Source organism: Cariama cristata, unplaced genomic scaffold (assembly GCF_000690535.1).
Source record: "Cariama cristata isolate BGI_N322 unplaced genomic scaffold, ASM69053v1 scaffold18173, whole genome shotgun sequence".
Classification (NCBI taxonomy): Eukaryota; Metazoa; Chordata; class Aves; order Cariamiformes; family Cariamidae; genus Cariama; species Cariama cristata.
In genome coordinates, this window is record NW_009606853.1 from 32806 (window position 1) to 48828 (window position 16023).

The 16023-nt window shown below is 37.5% G+C and overlaps 1 protein-coding gene across 1 annotated transcript; it reads right to left on the bottom strand.

Moving 5' to 3' along the window:
* Positions 1-425: 425 nt before the first annotated feature.
* Positions 426-13692, bottom strand: CDC14B (cell division cycle 14B; the record flags this gene model as incomplete). The annotated part of the gene is made up of 5 exons (XM_009696521.1): positions 426-465; positions 3805-3921; positions 12379-12479; positions 13253-13406; positions 13516-13692. Coding segments are annotated over 5 exons (589 nt in total), but the record flags the coding sequence as incomplete, so codon positions are not given.
* Positions 13693-16023: the final 2331 nt, after the last annotated feature.

The following is a 16023-nucleotide window of genomic DNA, read 5'->3' on the forward strand; positions in this document are numbered from 1 at the left end:
TTTCAGTCTCAAGTGGAGACTTGAGCCCAGTCTGAATGGACAACACAGATTTAAATATTTAAAAGCTCCCACCATCTTTTCATTTCTGGTGGTCAGCAGCTAAGTGATTGCCATCACAATTTATACACATGCATCATACATACTAGCAAGCCCTCTTTATAATAGAGAGCTTAAGTATTTACACCTGAGTCTGGATGTACACAGATTTTGTTGGTTTTGTTTGAGGAACTGTTAGTACATTAGGAAAGTGTCTACCAAGCATGTTGACAGTTCATTTTATTCTACAAGTATGGAAGAGATTCTTCTGTTTCACTTTTGCTGAAAAATGGAGCCAAAGTAATCTTCCTTGAATGGCATCAAGTCCCCTCTAGTCACATCCCCTTCATTCCTGAATATCTTCTTAACACTGGTTGCTTATTTGAAATTTAACGCAATACTGTTCTAGTCCTTGGGACGGATTGGCTGCTGAAATAAAACATTTGAGGGAAAAAGTTAAATATGGACTCAATATCTATTTCAAGCAAACATTTCTGGCAAGGTAAAATGAGCAAACAATACTTTAAAGAAGATAAAAGTCACTGCATTTAAGAACACAGCAATATTGGTTGTAAAGAAAGCATGGACTGGTCTGATCACAGACAATATGAAGAAAGGTTCCATTCCATACAGAAAAGCAACAGAGGATTTAAAGTACCACAATTTCATTAAGCGCATTTGCTGTAAAGCATTCCTTTTCTTTCTCTCCCTCTGAGGTATAAGACTGTGGGAAAAGTAGAAAGAATAGTAAAGAAACAATTTTTTTAAAGCTAGATTTAGATTACATATAGACAAGCTCTGAAATGCTGTGAGTAGGTTTCAGTGTTTGAACAAGGGTGCAGAAGGCTGCTTTACAACTCCCAGCAAAGCAAAAGCATACGAGATTTTTAAAGCATATTCCTCTTTGTTAGTTTTTGTGATATACCTCTCTGATTAAAGGAAGTAAAAGAATCTATACAATACAGTTTTCATACATTTCCCCCCCATACTCTTAGTTATATTTTTGTAGTAACTTGACCTGCTTTCCCTTAAGCACCTCTACCTACTAAAATTTCTAATCAACTACTTACTATATACATAACCCTAATTCTGTTATATGTGGTAAGACTGTTTCATTTGTGTCTTAGTATGATTCAGTTGGTTTGGATCTGATGTATGCACCCTGTTAAATTACAAACACGAACTTCTCAGTAATCGGCAAATTTACAAGGAAGACATCTTAACTGGAGAAACAAGGGCATCCACAGAGAAAGACTGTGGATAACGGTCTAGTAATGCGATTACTTGCAGTTCAACAAGAGTGTTATTTCAATCACAAGATATAATGTGTTATGTCTGCCAGTACTGGTTTTTCGTAGATGGCAGCTGACATCTAGAGATGTTCTGCAAAGGAAATGCGGTGAATATCATCAATAGGATTGAAATTCCCTAAATCCTCTTTGCAAAGCCAGAATAGAGTGTTTTAGCTGTAAATGGCTGTTTTGGCTGAAAAGTCATTCTGGAGGCATTCTGTGACAGTGTCTCCAACAGTCTGAGGGATGAAATGGCAGATGAATTACCCAGCTCTGTGGATTATACTGCGTTAAGATGGGTTGCAAATATGATTGATCTACAGTAAGAATTGACTAAAATGACCTAAAGCATCAACAAATGAGATTAATGTAAACATACTGCAAGATGTTTCCACTGGAACATATCAGACAAGAAAATGAAAGAATAAGAGTACACAGTAATGTCGGAAGTTCAGAGAAGGCAACAAGGTCTTGACAAAGACAGATGTTGGTCAGGGCATGACCTCAATTTTGTAATAAAAATTATTCTCCTCTACCCTGCAGTCCACTTGATCTGGAATAGGTCAACCAATCTGAGTACTATGAGGTAATGCAAACTCCACAGACTTCAAGAAACTAAAATAAACTTAGAAGAGAGGAAAAAACAAAGGGATGCTTAAAAAAAGAAAAAGTGAGGTTTTGCCAAATGCTACAGGAAAAAAAGAAGGACATCTACAAGATTAACAACAAGGTACTACGTTCTAAGCCCATGAAAATGTACAGTCATGGCGAAATAGCCTTTACAGGGACCAGCACCCAATTAGCCCTCTCAGATGACAAGATAATTAAGAACTCCAGAACTGTGACATAACTATTTAGGACAAATTTGATCATTGGACCCAAGCATAAAGTGACTGAAATTCTTTGACCTCAAAAGTTAGAACAAAAGGAACAGTATGTGGAAGGAAATATTTGGGGTTGAAATTTTAGAAAATCCATTACAATATAAAGTAGTTTATGAAATTTGAGATCAACCTGATCCTTGGTCCTCAGAGTCATAAATCTGACAATACACTTATAGGGTTTATTTCAAAATAACCGAAACCTTCTATGAACTCTATTTTAGGGATGTTGTTTCCTCTTAAGGGTAAGTATCCTCATCTCACAGAACTCAAAGGTCAACTTGCAGGTGTGTTTTCCAGGAACAGAAAATCTCTGTTCTATTACACATGTGCATGTATACAGCCACCAAACGTTGCACAGAGCTTAAAACTGGAAGAAGCATGAAGAATGATAACAGTAGGCAGAATCCTATCAATTCTGTTTGGACCAAAACTGACATGGTGAAAACGATGCAAAATGGAGGAAAAAACCAACCAACCAAACAGGAAAACCCTGAGAAATACCTCAGATTTTTAGTAAAACATGCATTTCAGGAAAAAAATATTATTTTTTAACATATTGTTATATGCATCAAAACGTAACTCATATAGCCACTGCTAAAAATTCTGACCAGAATTTACTGCAGTCTATTGTTAATTACTATTTCTGTTGCCTGATAGAGTGAATTTTTTGTAACTTCTGTTACCTTCAAGGTAACAGGATGAGGAAGGGGAAAGAAAAGCTCTGTGGAGAAGAAGCTGCACGAGAACTTGGATACATAACTACGTAGCTACACAACTACTTTTTATGTTATTTGCCACCTTTTACTCTTCCCAACACAACTAAGTCTCTTCAGCACCTGACAGATGCATTCAATAGTTTTTCACTATAAGTACAAGACAACTTCTGGTCAATTGTAACCACTTGCAATTTCTTGGAAATTGTTTTAAGCTACACTCTCAGGTTCATCTTTGATAATGACCTGGACAGCTCCCGTAGAGGGGCATGAACATACGCACACACAAAGAAACACAGTAGTAGTGTGGCCATATGCTTCTGGGCCAAAAGGCACTTTTAGTCTTGCATAAATCCATCCAACTTTAAAATTTAATTAAGCTTTACCATACAGGTTCAGTTCAGATTACCAGCCATACTCTCAGTACAAAATCTCATACTGGTATACACATGCATTTATACACTTCACCTCTCCACTACTACTGCATTTCAGTTGTCCATCAAATTCCTCTTCGTTTTATGTACTAACAATTGACTTAATGCTGTGAACAACTTTTCCACCTCTTACTCGAGGCAGAAGTTGGGTAAAGAAAGGTATTTTGTTACCAAAATACCTCACCTTCAGTAATTCTGACTCACATTAGGAATTACAATATAAAATTCTCAAAGTTGAAAGAATGAGCAACATAAACAAATTACATAAGATTAAATGTTCCAGATAGTCTCAGTACATGACATAAACCACAAAATTATTTCTCATTTCCCATTGCTACGAGAAGGAATTGAACTGTGGCTAAAACTCCTGTCAGCAATGGATATGCCAGCTTGAAGTATTTGCCTAGAGAACCGTTACCGAATCTGTAAAGAGAGTAACTCTCACCTTTTTAAACTGTTTTTTCTTGCAGCAGACCTGGTAGTTCTTTTAGTAATGTCTGTACTGTCAGAAATGCTAGGTTCAGAGGTTTTATTTTTCTGAACACTGGACTGCAGAATTACTCTGGAAAGAGTAGGAAAAAAGAAAGATTACATAATCTGAAAGTTTCTAGGAAAACACTGAAAAGAGGACATTACAGTTGCAGCAGAGCTAACAAGTATCAGCTGGCTTTTCACAAATCATTCTGAAAAGCAAACTGTTCTGCCTGAAACATATCCTTCTCTTTATAACATCCTTGTTAGAATTACGGTAATGCAAGTTCTTTTATTAGGAGCACAGCAGTTTGTTTTGTTGGTTGGTTTTTTTTTTTTTTGCTTTCAAAGAATGGTTTACATTAATAATTTTTAATTTCCTGTTAGGTTTTTGGAAGACAAAAAGCAAAGAAATTGTACTTTGAATTACTGCAACAAAACAGCAAAAAAGAGAAAATCTTAAGTATGTACAAGAACGAACATTATTTTCCACACTGACACAGAAAGGAATTTAGAAAAAAACCCAAGTAATTCAATTTGTGAAGATCAAAGTCTAACTGTCCTGCAATTATCCATGAGATATTCCCTTCAAATACAGTAGGCTAGGAAAATCATTGCCTATGCTAGCATTTTGCTCTTACAGGGATTTACTACACCATACTCAAAATTCAGCTTTACATGCTGGTTGTGATCAACTCTAGATGTGATCTAGGTTGTGATCTTCTCTAGAAGACTCTACAGCAATATATTGACTACTTCTTAAACAGGCAGGTAAATCCTAGTGTTGTTTAGGCCAGTAAGAAAAGAATTCCAGATTGTGAAATGCAAACAACTATTACAGCCACCAGCCAACTGGTTCATAGGGAAACCATGTCTTCTGTATTCCTAAATACTTGTAGTGAAATTATGATATTATGGAGACAAAAAGTGACAACTGTCAATGGACTCCACAGGTATCTATTTCATGCATCATTTTATAAATCTATTCCCTAGTCATTCGATTTGTGCAAGGTTCCAACTATAAAACTATGCATCATTTTAGAGATTCAGAGCTAAAAGCAACTCAGCTATTACTGGTTTTTGCCCTTGCTGTTATTAGAGACTAATTTTCAGTGGCTTCACTGAGTCCACCTGTGTCAGCAGATTATATTAGATTGGAAACCAAAACCTTCATTAAGTTCTATAAACTGCAGTCTGGTTGCTTAATACTCTGAATAAACTCTTTTCAAGGAATCCTAGATATGAACATAGAATGTAACTTTTTGAGCAAAAGTGGACAGGCATACATGGGAGAAAATACAAGTATTTTCATACTCATTTAACATACTCACTAAAAACAGAAATGGAAAAAAAACTCTATGCTTTCATTGTTTTATATGGGTTTGATACCAGAATCAGAATATGCATCAGAGACAACACAATTTCATCTGAAATAAATTCTTTACAGCAACAAAACTGATCAGCAACCTTATTTACCACATAGTTCTAGATTGTTTAGCAAACAGATTACTACAGACCCACGAAGTTCAAGTATTTTAAACTTCTACTTGAACCAGTCTCTCTTAATATTTCAGACTGGCAAAATCTTGTCACTTGCTTTGCAGAAGTCCAAACCAAACAGTCTTCTCTTCCTCCGAGATAAGATGCAAGATTACAATAGCAAGTACTATCAAAATGCAAAGCAAATTCTACTGTAAACACAACACATTCAAAGTCGGAGGAATTGGTTATTCCAGAGGCTGAAAACAAAAACCAGGTACCTTTATCATCATATTATGCCTCTGTTGACAACACATATTCTTCTAACAAAAATCTGTTTTCCTTGCATGCCCAAGGTGAAAAGCTTCAAAACCTGGACATTAATTTCAAAATTTCTATGATGCTTGTAAACTAGTTCTAACAAGTTCTAATATTAAAACTTAAAAATATCTTTTCAGTCCCACAGTTGTCATACAACATGGACAAATTTGGGATACTGCCTTTTCAACTAAGCTTTAAAAATGACACCAGTGGTGAAAAAATACTGGCATTGTACCTTTTATCTGTGCCACTAGCAACTTCCAGGACTGAACAGAAAGGTACAAAGCTGGTTTAACCTTGTAACATTTATTCAGTGAAATATAAGCATGACCAAATCATAGCACATGCTGGTTTATTAGTGCTTATGTAGACAGAAATATGGAAAAATCATGTTTTCTCCTTAAATATGTACATACAGTGTCTCTCTGCATAAAATGCATGTAATGTACATAATAAAAGAAAGCAAAAGTTATTGGAACATGATCTAATCGTTATAATCTTTCTCTTACAGGTGTACATTCTTTCCAGACACAAGAAGTTCAGAAAACAGGTCAGTGTACATGACTTAAATCCATATACTTATCCAATGTGAACGGAAACACTATGAAGTGTTAAGATACCATCTTACACAAACACTTAAATATTCATCTTTTCAACATATCACATGTAAGTCCTTACTTCCCACAGAATTTCATTTTATCTGTTCAAAACAAAGAAAGAAAAGAGGTTCTAAATGGGAACATGACTTACAAAAATAGTCACCATATATAAATGCACCTTAAAACCAAACCAACCACAACATCATCCTCTAAAGATTGCTGTATTTACCAAAGGGTAGGGAGAGAAAGAGCTAGCTTATGGGAATCAGCTCAGAGCCAGCTGTATGCATGGTAGAACCTTTAACATCATCTGCTTTTTAGTTGGTATGTCATTTTTACATCTCAGTGATACACAACTTCACACTGCTACTCAAGAGGAAAGGTTAATTGAAATCTCTGTGAACAAAACATTAGCTGAAGGATCAAACAGACATGTTTAAATCAGACTAAAATTCTAGACTTCCAAGGCTGATAGCACCTCAAGCAAAACAGACGAGGTCCAGTTTACACCATCGTCTGACATGATGTCACAACTAAACACCCAGAGCTGTCTTTGGGCCTGACAACTGTCAGCTTGGGAGCAGTAACAGTGCTACCAGAGCTTTTATTAGAATGCTACTGCACACATGTTTAAGGTAAGAGAAGAAACTCTCTTTAATGCATGGAATTTGGATTTAACACAATTAGACTAGCAGCCTCACTTGATAGCAGGTTCAATAGATAGGTTTTATAATGGACATGAGATGAGGCCACAGTGGAGGAAATCCTCCCAAAATCTCAGCATCAAAAAAAATCCTAAACTGTATTAGAGAAGGATAAGATCCTCAGGACACCTTTCTTACTGCTTTCTAACAGTTCATGTAAAATAGCATGTCATGCTGTACATAACAACAATGAACTTCCAGAAACAACAGCAGAAAGTGCATCTGATGTACACAAAGGTTTTCTTACTGAAATATGACTTTTTTGAAAAAAAAAAGAAAAACCAGAACATTTCCTGAACACTGCCTACAGAGTGGTGTAATAGCCACAATTCTAAAATAGGTAATCCATATATCGTAAGAATTTTTCATCTCCAGTTAATCTGTAATGGAGGCAACACTTGGTAGTTCTGAACCTAATACGCTCCTCAAACACCAGACTAGTTTATATACTACTTTCTTATTCAAGCTAATACATTGGCCTTTAAACAAATCAAAACCTCCTTAAATGGAACAGTATTTGTGTCAGTAGCACCATCTTTTAAATAGTTCACAACTTTTCTTCACCATTTAACTCAGAGCAGGGTTGGGGGCACAGGTATACCACCAGGACACAAAAGCCCAAACCCCACAACCCAAAATCCACAAAACTTGAAATGCCAGCAAGATAATACATCTTGGAGAGAAATCAATCTAAATAATAAGCTTTTTTAAAAGAAAAATTATTATAGTATCCTGGGGAGGGATGAAAGGAAGAGAGGTTACACAGGAACATGTCTTCTCTGATCTGCGATGGGCATTTTATTCTTGCCAAGGCTACCTCTTTTATGAGGTCTGTCAAATGCAATACTGCTTTCTCCTTCATCAGCTCATGATTTTTAGGAAAATAGGCCTGAGACCTCTCCCACTGTTGTAAGTCATCAATAGGCAACAAGTGACTGATACTTTTCACTCTACAGAGCTCCAGCCAACAAGATTGCCAGGCTAGCCTAGACAGATTCACAATACTGATTGATAATTTGATCTCTTATAACATGAGCCACTAGCTGCATAATGGAGAGAACGTCAGTCTAGCTTTTAAGAAAAGCTTAAGTGTTTTCTCTTCCTGGACATAAACCAACATTGTATGATTGTCAATTCTGGATATGAGGCAGCAGCACCAGTAACCTGATTGATTGCATCATGACAGATTTACCAATATCAAGCAGTCTTTGAAAAGCAAGGGAGTTTTCAGACAGAACACAGAAACCGTAAGAGAAAGAAAGGATGATAGTTGACTGAAATTGATCTTACAGTACAGGAAAACAAAGGGCAGATTGTTTCATTTTTTAAACCTGTGTTTTAAGTTTAGCTTTTTAGTCTGTGTTTAGAAATCTGAGGTCTGACTTCTGGAAAACACTGAGACAAGAAATTCTGCTACACTTGGTGTAAAACTTTGAAAAAAAGCATTTCATTTACGTATGTTCTTTGACAAAGTTAGGTACCAATGGGAAAAAAAAAGCTAAAGTGATCTTTAGTTCTTTTTTCTTTCTCCAAAAGAACAGGTTAAGATTAGCTAAGACTAATAGGATAACTAAGTTGTCCACAAGTCCCCCAGTTCACATTCTTTAGTTATTAGGTCATTTATTTTAGCAAAAACAATCCTATGCTTTTTAAAAGTCCAGACAAAAAGTTGCAAGTCCAAAGGCAAGAAGGACAGAAACTCTTAAGCTTAATGTTCTACAAGGAGAGAATACCTTGTCTTACTTAGTACTCTGGTGTAAAACACTTTTTCTGACCATTTTTTTTCCTCTGAGAGCACCAAAATTTCAAGTATTCACCTAAAGTAATCATTCCACTTTGAGGGTGGTTGTCGTGGAGCGGCTCCAGGGCGATACGGTAGCAAGGAAAAAGTTCCTGGTGCTGAAGTTTTGTTTGGCCAAAAGATGGAAGTTGTTGTTTGATGGAAACATTGCACCTTTTAAGTGGAAGTGAGGCACAGCAATCACTGCAGCCACTCTGGCAAAAGCAGACTGAAAACTGTACTCAAGAAACTAGTATGTTTTTAATGCTTTAGTCCTGAATCCAAGTAACAGAAGGGAGGGATTTAACTAGTCTCATAAAGCTCTATAAAAAAATAATTGAGAACAAAAGAAGATGAAACAAGATTGGCACGGTAAACAAGTGAGCCTTGACCTAATACTGCAACCTGCCTCATCTTCTACTATATTAAAAAGGAAAAAAGAAGTCCCATTTTACTGTCTCTGATGGTGTATACTACTATAATCTCTTAGTAAAAACAAAGACCTACTGACATTTCTAACAAATTCTAATTCCTGGCATTTCATGTGAGTAAAACCATCCTTTGGGAAACTAAGCTCCTTTGCAAGTTCATGAATTTCAAAGTAAAACTGGAGCTAACATCTTCATTTGCAATATGCAAAGGATAGGATCATATTTTAAAGTAGTACTTTTTCCTTTTTACAGCTATAGTTTTGCTTATTTGCAGGAGCAAGCAGACAAGAAAGGCTTCAAAATTATGAATTACCCTAATTATAAAAGCTCTGCAACTTTTTGTATTGCAAGCCAGCGATAAAAATCACTCAGTTATTCCAAATAATATATACAAAACCACAACAAAGCCAGAGCAGTGAAATTTACTCTTGCAACACAGCCAGTAAGAAACATGGTATGAAAACATGCATTTATGAGATGCAGTAGACAGAAAGTGTGAGCTATTGTAGAGAAATGGAATGGGACACTTACACAGTGGCTCTCTCTCAGGGGGTCCTGATGGTTAATATGTTCTTAAACCATCTAGACAGAATAGCAGGCTGGGCAGAAGGGAGCCACATACAATCCACCAGATGACAATGCTACACAGTGTAGACACCAGCATAGCTAGGAACCATCTAAAAAAGGGGTTGGAGGGGGAGGAAAAGATGAACAAAAATTCAAAAGCAAAAGCTATTGGTGCATTTTAGCCTGTTTCAAGTTCTTCAAAAGCATATTGCTCTATAACCTTTGCCAAGCATTTTCTTACTTTCTGCGACTATAACAATCCACGCAACCAAAAACTGCCGCATGTAGGATCCACGTGTTGCTGGAATCAAAGCAAATTTTCTGAACCCTGACTAAAGTCGTCTATTCCAAAGAAAGTCTGTATCACTCTTGAAAGTGAATTCATGCTGGAGGAGTACATCTGTGATCACTTGCTGCCATTTCTTATGCAGTTTGATCAGCCTGGTTCATACGTCCTACTTCACAATCATATGTGTTAGCACTAAACATTAGATCAGACCCAGATCAGTTTGTAGGAACAAACGCCTTAGGTAAACACCCAGATGATGGGGTATATTACCTTCCTGTGTTCAAAGTACCAAAAGATAATTCATAATCCTTTGCCAGAGGCACAGAATATTGCCAATTAGAAATATACAAAGTATCCATTCATCAAAGCATATAGAGTTTATAAAACCAACCTCGATAAACATTAACAAATGTTATGCAGAAATCCCTTGCAACTTAAACATAAGCAATGCCTCTAGCTCTCAAAGACCGTAGTTGTCGCAGCTTCCAGTGCTCTTATTTTGCCTTTTTTTTTCTGTTCTGTGAAAGAAAACTACATATAGGATTTAGAAGCTTCTTTTTGTTTGCTTAGAAAAAAACTAATCAATTTCACTGCAAGATTAATTATGTTTAATAGTCTGAACTGAAAGGGAAAAAGAATGACACCTCTTCTGGTAGGGAAGACTTCTGACTTATGTAGGGCAGCTAAATATTCCTAGTAATATTTTGGTTTAATAATGGTAACACACAGAATGTAAGAATGTACATTGTGTATCAATGTATACATTCATTTTTCACCAAATTATTTCAGTACAAGCTGCAAACCATACAAGTAACTCAGGGGAACAGGAATAGGGAAATTCCAACTCCCCACGCCACAATGCACACTATAAAAAACAACTATAAGCTCTAGATCAATTGTCTTAATTCTATAGAAGTACAAGCTAACTAGTCTTAATTATAGCAGTCATGTTGCAGAATGCTTCATGAATGGAAAAATATCTTAACAGTTGATAGGCATTCTGCGTATTAAGACAGTGGCTCTGAATAGATTATCATACAGACTACATTCATTCTATGGAACATACAATAAATGAGATTTTTCACAACCTTTATTATGTGCCTTAAAGTACCTTTTAGGAAAAAATATTATGAAGTGGAAACTTAAGGTACTATGTGCCTTAGACACTAATGTGCAAGGTAGCTGGTTTTTACTGTTCTGTTGGAGGTAACCGAAGTGATGTGTTTCAGGGTTTTTTTAATGTCACCTGTGTACAAGCTTTGTTCTGAATATGTTGTTTCTTATATGATTGCCTGTGTAATTAATGAGCATGAACAAAAGAGAATCTTTTAAAACAAAAGCAAAATTTATACATAACAATGTGTGAGGGTTTCCAAAGACATATTCCTTTACCTTCAGCACATTCTTACTACATACCTCTCACTTTTTCTAAAAGTCTGATGACACTGTTTGGTTTTTAAAAAAAAAAAAGAAAAAAGAAAAAGAAAGGCCAGCAGCTAGCAGCAGCATCCCCTACAGAAAGACAGCACAACAAAAGCCAAGTTGCCTTTGGTCTGTGAATCTGGTACTGTGCTACTTGCAAAAATCTGACAGCCAGAGGTCACCATTGCTTTCCTAGCAATCAGACGAAATCCAGATACGTCTCGCAAGTCTTATATTCTCTTGTAGATTATTTAAGGGCAGGCAGAAAGTTTTTCTACTTACAGTTGCTACAAGCTACAATAGATGCAAAGGTGACTACAAACTTTCTTTTACAGGTGGTGTTTCAGTACTTGTCTAAAACAAAGAGATTAGCATGCCAGGTTCTCTGACAGAAATGCACTCCTTTTGAATTTATTTACTGAAATAGTGCTACTCTCTGCCTCCCAGATCTACCAGACATTACCCCAAAGCCCACAGGATTTAGGGAAAGTTCGTCTCCAAGGAAGAAGAAATGCAAGGAAGCTAAAGATTCTTCTTTCAACTCTTCTTCTCAGGTAGCTGACTTTACTTCAAAAAAGAGCGCGTACTTTATTTCAGTCAAACACCACCACATGGGAATTATATTCTTCCATTTTTATACTACCACGGGAAAGACAAGAGAATGTTTGTGATTAAACTAAAAGTAAAGCGTTCAGAAATACTATGGGAGCTTGTAAAGTGCAGACTACGGGAATCAAAAACAATGCAGGAAACTAGAAACTGAGTAATGGAGTTCTTTAACCAAGTTCTCTTGCCTCCTTAGCACTCACCAAGCCTTCAGAGAAACAGTGAATCTCACGCTTGTTTTAAATGAGTAAAAGCAGCCTTCGCAACAAACTTTTGGGGGCAAAGGGAAATATGTATAAAGATGAGGATAGAAGTATTTCTGGCATTTACACATTCAGAAACTGACTTACGTTAGCGGAGATGCAGTTGGAGCTTTTGCCTGCCTCCTACTTTTCAGAGCACGAAGCTTATCACCTTGTGTTACACAGTTTGTTTCATCTTCATCACTGTACTGGATAAGTGGAGGTGGGGAAGAGATAAACCAAGATTAAAATATAGGCACTTAGACATTTAAGAATTAGCCTTATCTTAAATTTTAAAGTTAGAATTATCCCAACAGCAAAGTTTGCCAGCTTAAAATCAAAGGAAATTCACTTGCATAAATACAATTCTGTCCTTTCCAGTTTCCTGTTTGCTGCTTTTAAAGCTGTAAACCATTAAGCAGTGTCACGAATTACATGCAACAGAATGTTGTCTACCTTTAAAACAGTGGAACCATATTATCAAATCTTTGCTTATGTACAGTACAATCTTCACTCAAGTACAGCATTTCCCTCCTTCACTTGCCTTTTTAAAACAGCAGTACTGTTTTTTTAAAAGGCAGTATCAAAAGGTTTTATAGAAGTTGCAATTACTTAGAAACTAAGAACAGCAAAAAACCTTTCATCCCTTCCCTTTAAACAAACACAATGAAGTAACAGACAATCGAAAACAAAACCACAGTGTTTTTGATTGCAAGTCGTGAGTACTTTTTTGTTCTAATATTTACCTAATTACTAAAGACTAAAGAATGATAAGGATGCTCCTACTTCACCTGTGTACTACACTTCATTTTCATACTTGCTGTCCATACCTTTTTCCCCCCCATACCCCTTGATACAAAAAGGGCAAACAGAAAAAGAATCTAAATAACACAGCTTTAGTGTACCCACAGGTTTTTTCAGAACCTGAGACATTCTCAACAGCAGTTACAATGTTTACAAAGCACAATATTTGGATGGTTACCAGTTCAATGTCCTTTCGGATAGTCCTCCTGTTTCTTGTGTCATTAATTGAAATATCATCTACTCCTGACAGAATTCTTGTTACAGCAATTTTACGGTTTCCTTTCAACTTTGCACGGAAAATATCTCCTTCTGTCCAAAGTTCTGCCTGTTTGCTATCATAACATGGAAAAAAAAAGCCCAAATCACAACAAATTAACACCAAAGATTATTACGTGTACCGTAAAAGAAGAAGAAAAAGACAATTTACAGTAGTCTACTTACTCCATCAGGAAGTGTTGTTGTGGTCCAATCACTGAACCAGGTCTATTTATTCTAATCCAGGCAATAGTTTCAGCAGCTGTCATCTGATAATGCTTCATGATATAACAGGCAATAAGTGTGCCAGTTCGTCCAAGACCAGCTATGCAAGACAAAGAATGGCTTCTTTTATATACCCATCTTTATCTGGAATCTGCTGTAGCTACAGACATTGTTACTTAGACAAATAGTTACTTGCCTGGCTTATTAAACAAACCTGTTACTGATCAAACTTGGTAAGTGCAACTTATCTTTTGAATTTTTTTTCCATATACAAGGTTACTAACACATTGTTCACATGTTTTTTTACTGAGGTAACCTTCCAAAGCCAACAACGTTACAAGTATCTATAGGTCTATCTATCTTTATTTACCTGTCTATATACGAATATGAATATAGGTATGAGAACGCTTTTCTGCATTGGATGGAACAGCTGGCTTTTTGCCAAAATTCTCAAAGCACCTTCTTGCAAACTGATCATACATTGCACTGAAACCAGTTGCTCTTCCAATCCCTCCTCTAACTAATCTCTTTCTTTAGCTCCCAAGGAAAACACAAATTTTGCAATAAGCAAGTCTGGATACAAGCCAACACAAGCAAAAAGTACTCTAGAATGAGGAACTTTCTTTGCAATGGCCCTCAAAACAGTTCTATTTGCCTTGGGAAACATGAGAAGAAAAGGATGACAGCTCCAGCTAAGTGCCTCCTCCCTTTGATCACTTGCTGTAAATGTCAAACCACACATGACCGTCTCTGATTTAACAATCAACTGACCAACACCAATGTAAGATCTTCAGTATAGCCCAATAGCCAAGACAACCACATACCACTTTCCATGCTTCGCCCAGATTTCAGAACTGGCTACAGCATTCTACACTTTCTCAAGAATAAGAGCAGGATGAGGAACATAAGCTAGTCTAGACACCATTAGTATGATAAATATCAAAGAACATCTTAATTTGAATGAAAACAAAGCACTTGTACCACTGATACTCATAATTCAGGCATAATCAATTAAGCGATATGCCCGAATTTATCATCTCAGTGGACAGTAAGAGTATACATTTGCTTCCTAACAGTCAAGATGCTGTTTTTACCAATTCTTCCACTTCAAAGTATAATCCTGTTGAACATGCAGCAAACGGATGGCAGATCCAGGAACAAAAATGCAGTCTTTGCAGGTCCCAGGCAAATGAATTAAGAAAAGGCCCTTCTTCTTCAACCACAGCATTATCAGGCACAGTAGCGAGGAAAGTTTGCAGAGAACAAATGTCTGACAGACTATTAAAGATGGTGTGGGCAGGGAAAACAAAGTTCCACAGAAAACTGTATCTTTATACTCATTGCACTAGGCACGCTCTGAGTATCTTCTCCTTGACAGTCTAACTCTGGAGAAACAGATATTCAGAAAATGCCCAATGTAGCTAGTATACAGGGTTTCTGAGGGATAAAGACTTCTGTGGCTCTGGAAGAACGCTCATACTTTATGGGGAACTTTAAACTAAAGTTCCTGCATGATGGGAACCTCAATCCATCACACTCCTAGCAGTTTGAGGCCACCAACACATGCCCAGAAGCTGGAGAGGGATAACAGGTCAGCAGGAGAGCACCTGAAAAGCACCACAAAGGAATCCCAGCCACTCCAGCCAGTAAGTCAGCTTCATTAGGGGGCCAACTTAAATGCCTCTATGCAAATCCTTGTAGCATGGGGAATAAACGAGTTAAGAGATGTGTGCACACCTGCAGGGCTCTGATCTTATCGGCATCATCAAGACGTGGTGGGATGGCTCCTGTGACTGGAGTGTTGGAATGGAAGGATCAGGCTTTTTTGCAAGGAGGGGCAGGGGAGACAAAGAGGGGCTGTTGTCCTCTATGCCAATGAACAGCTGGAGTGCATGGAGCTCTGCCTAGGGATGGATGAGGAGCTGACTAACAGCTTATGGGTCAGGATTAAAGAAAGGGAGGCAGGGACAGGTAAGATTATAGTAGGGGTCTGCTACAGGTCACCTGACCAGGAAGACCTGGTGGATGAGGCCCTCTATAGACAGATAGGAGCAGCCTCACGTGCACAAACCCTGGTCCTCATGGGGGACTTCAACCACCCCAGTATCTGTTGGAGGTATAACACAGCAGGGCACAAGCAATTCAGGATGTTCCTGGAATGCATTGATGATAACTTCGTTCTCCAAGTGACAGAGGACTCAATGAGAAGGAGTGCTGTGCTGGACCTTGCTCTCACCAACAAGGAGGGGCTGGTGGGGAATGTGAAGCTCAAGGGCAGCCTTGGCTGCAGTGACCATGGAATGGTGGAGTTCAAGATCCTTATGGCAGCAAGGAGGGTGAACAGCAAGCTCACTACCCTGGGCTTCAGGAGAGCAGACTCTGGCCTCTTCAGGGAGCTGCTTGGTAGAAGAGTACCATGGGATAAAGCCTTGGAGGGACAAGGGGCCCAAGAAAGCTGGTTAATAGTCA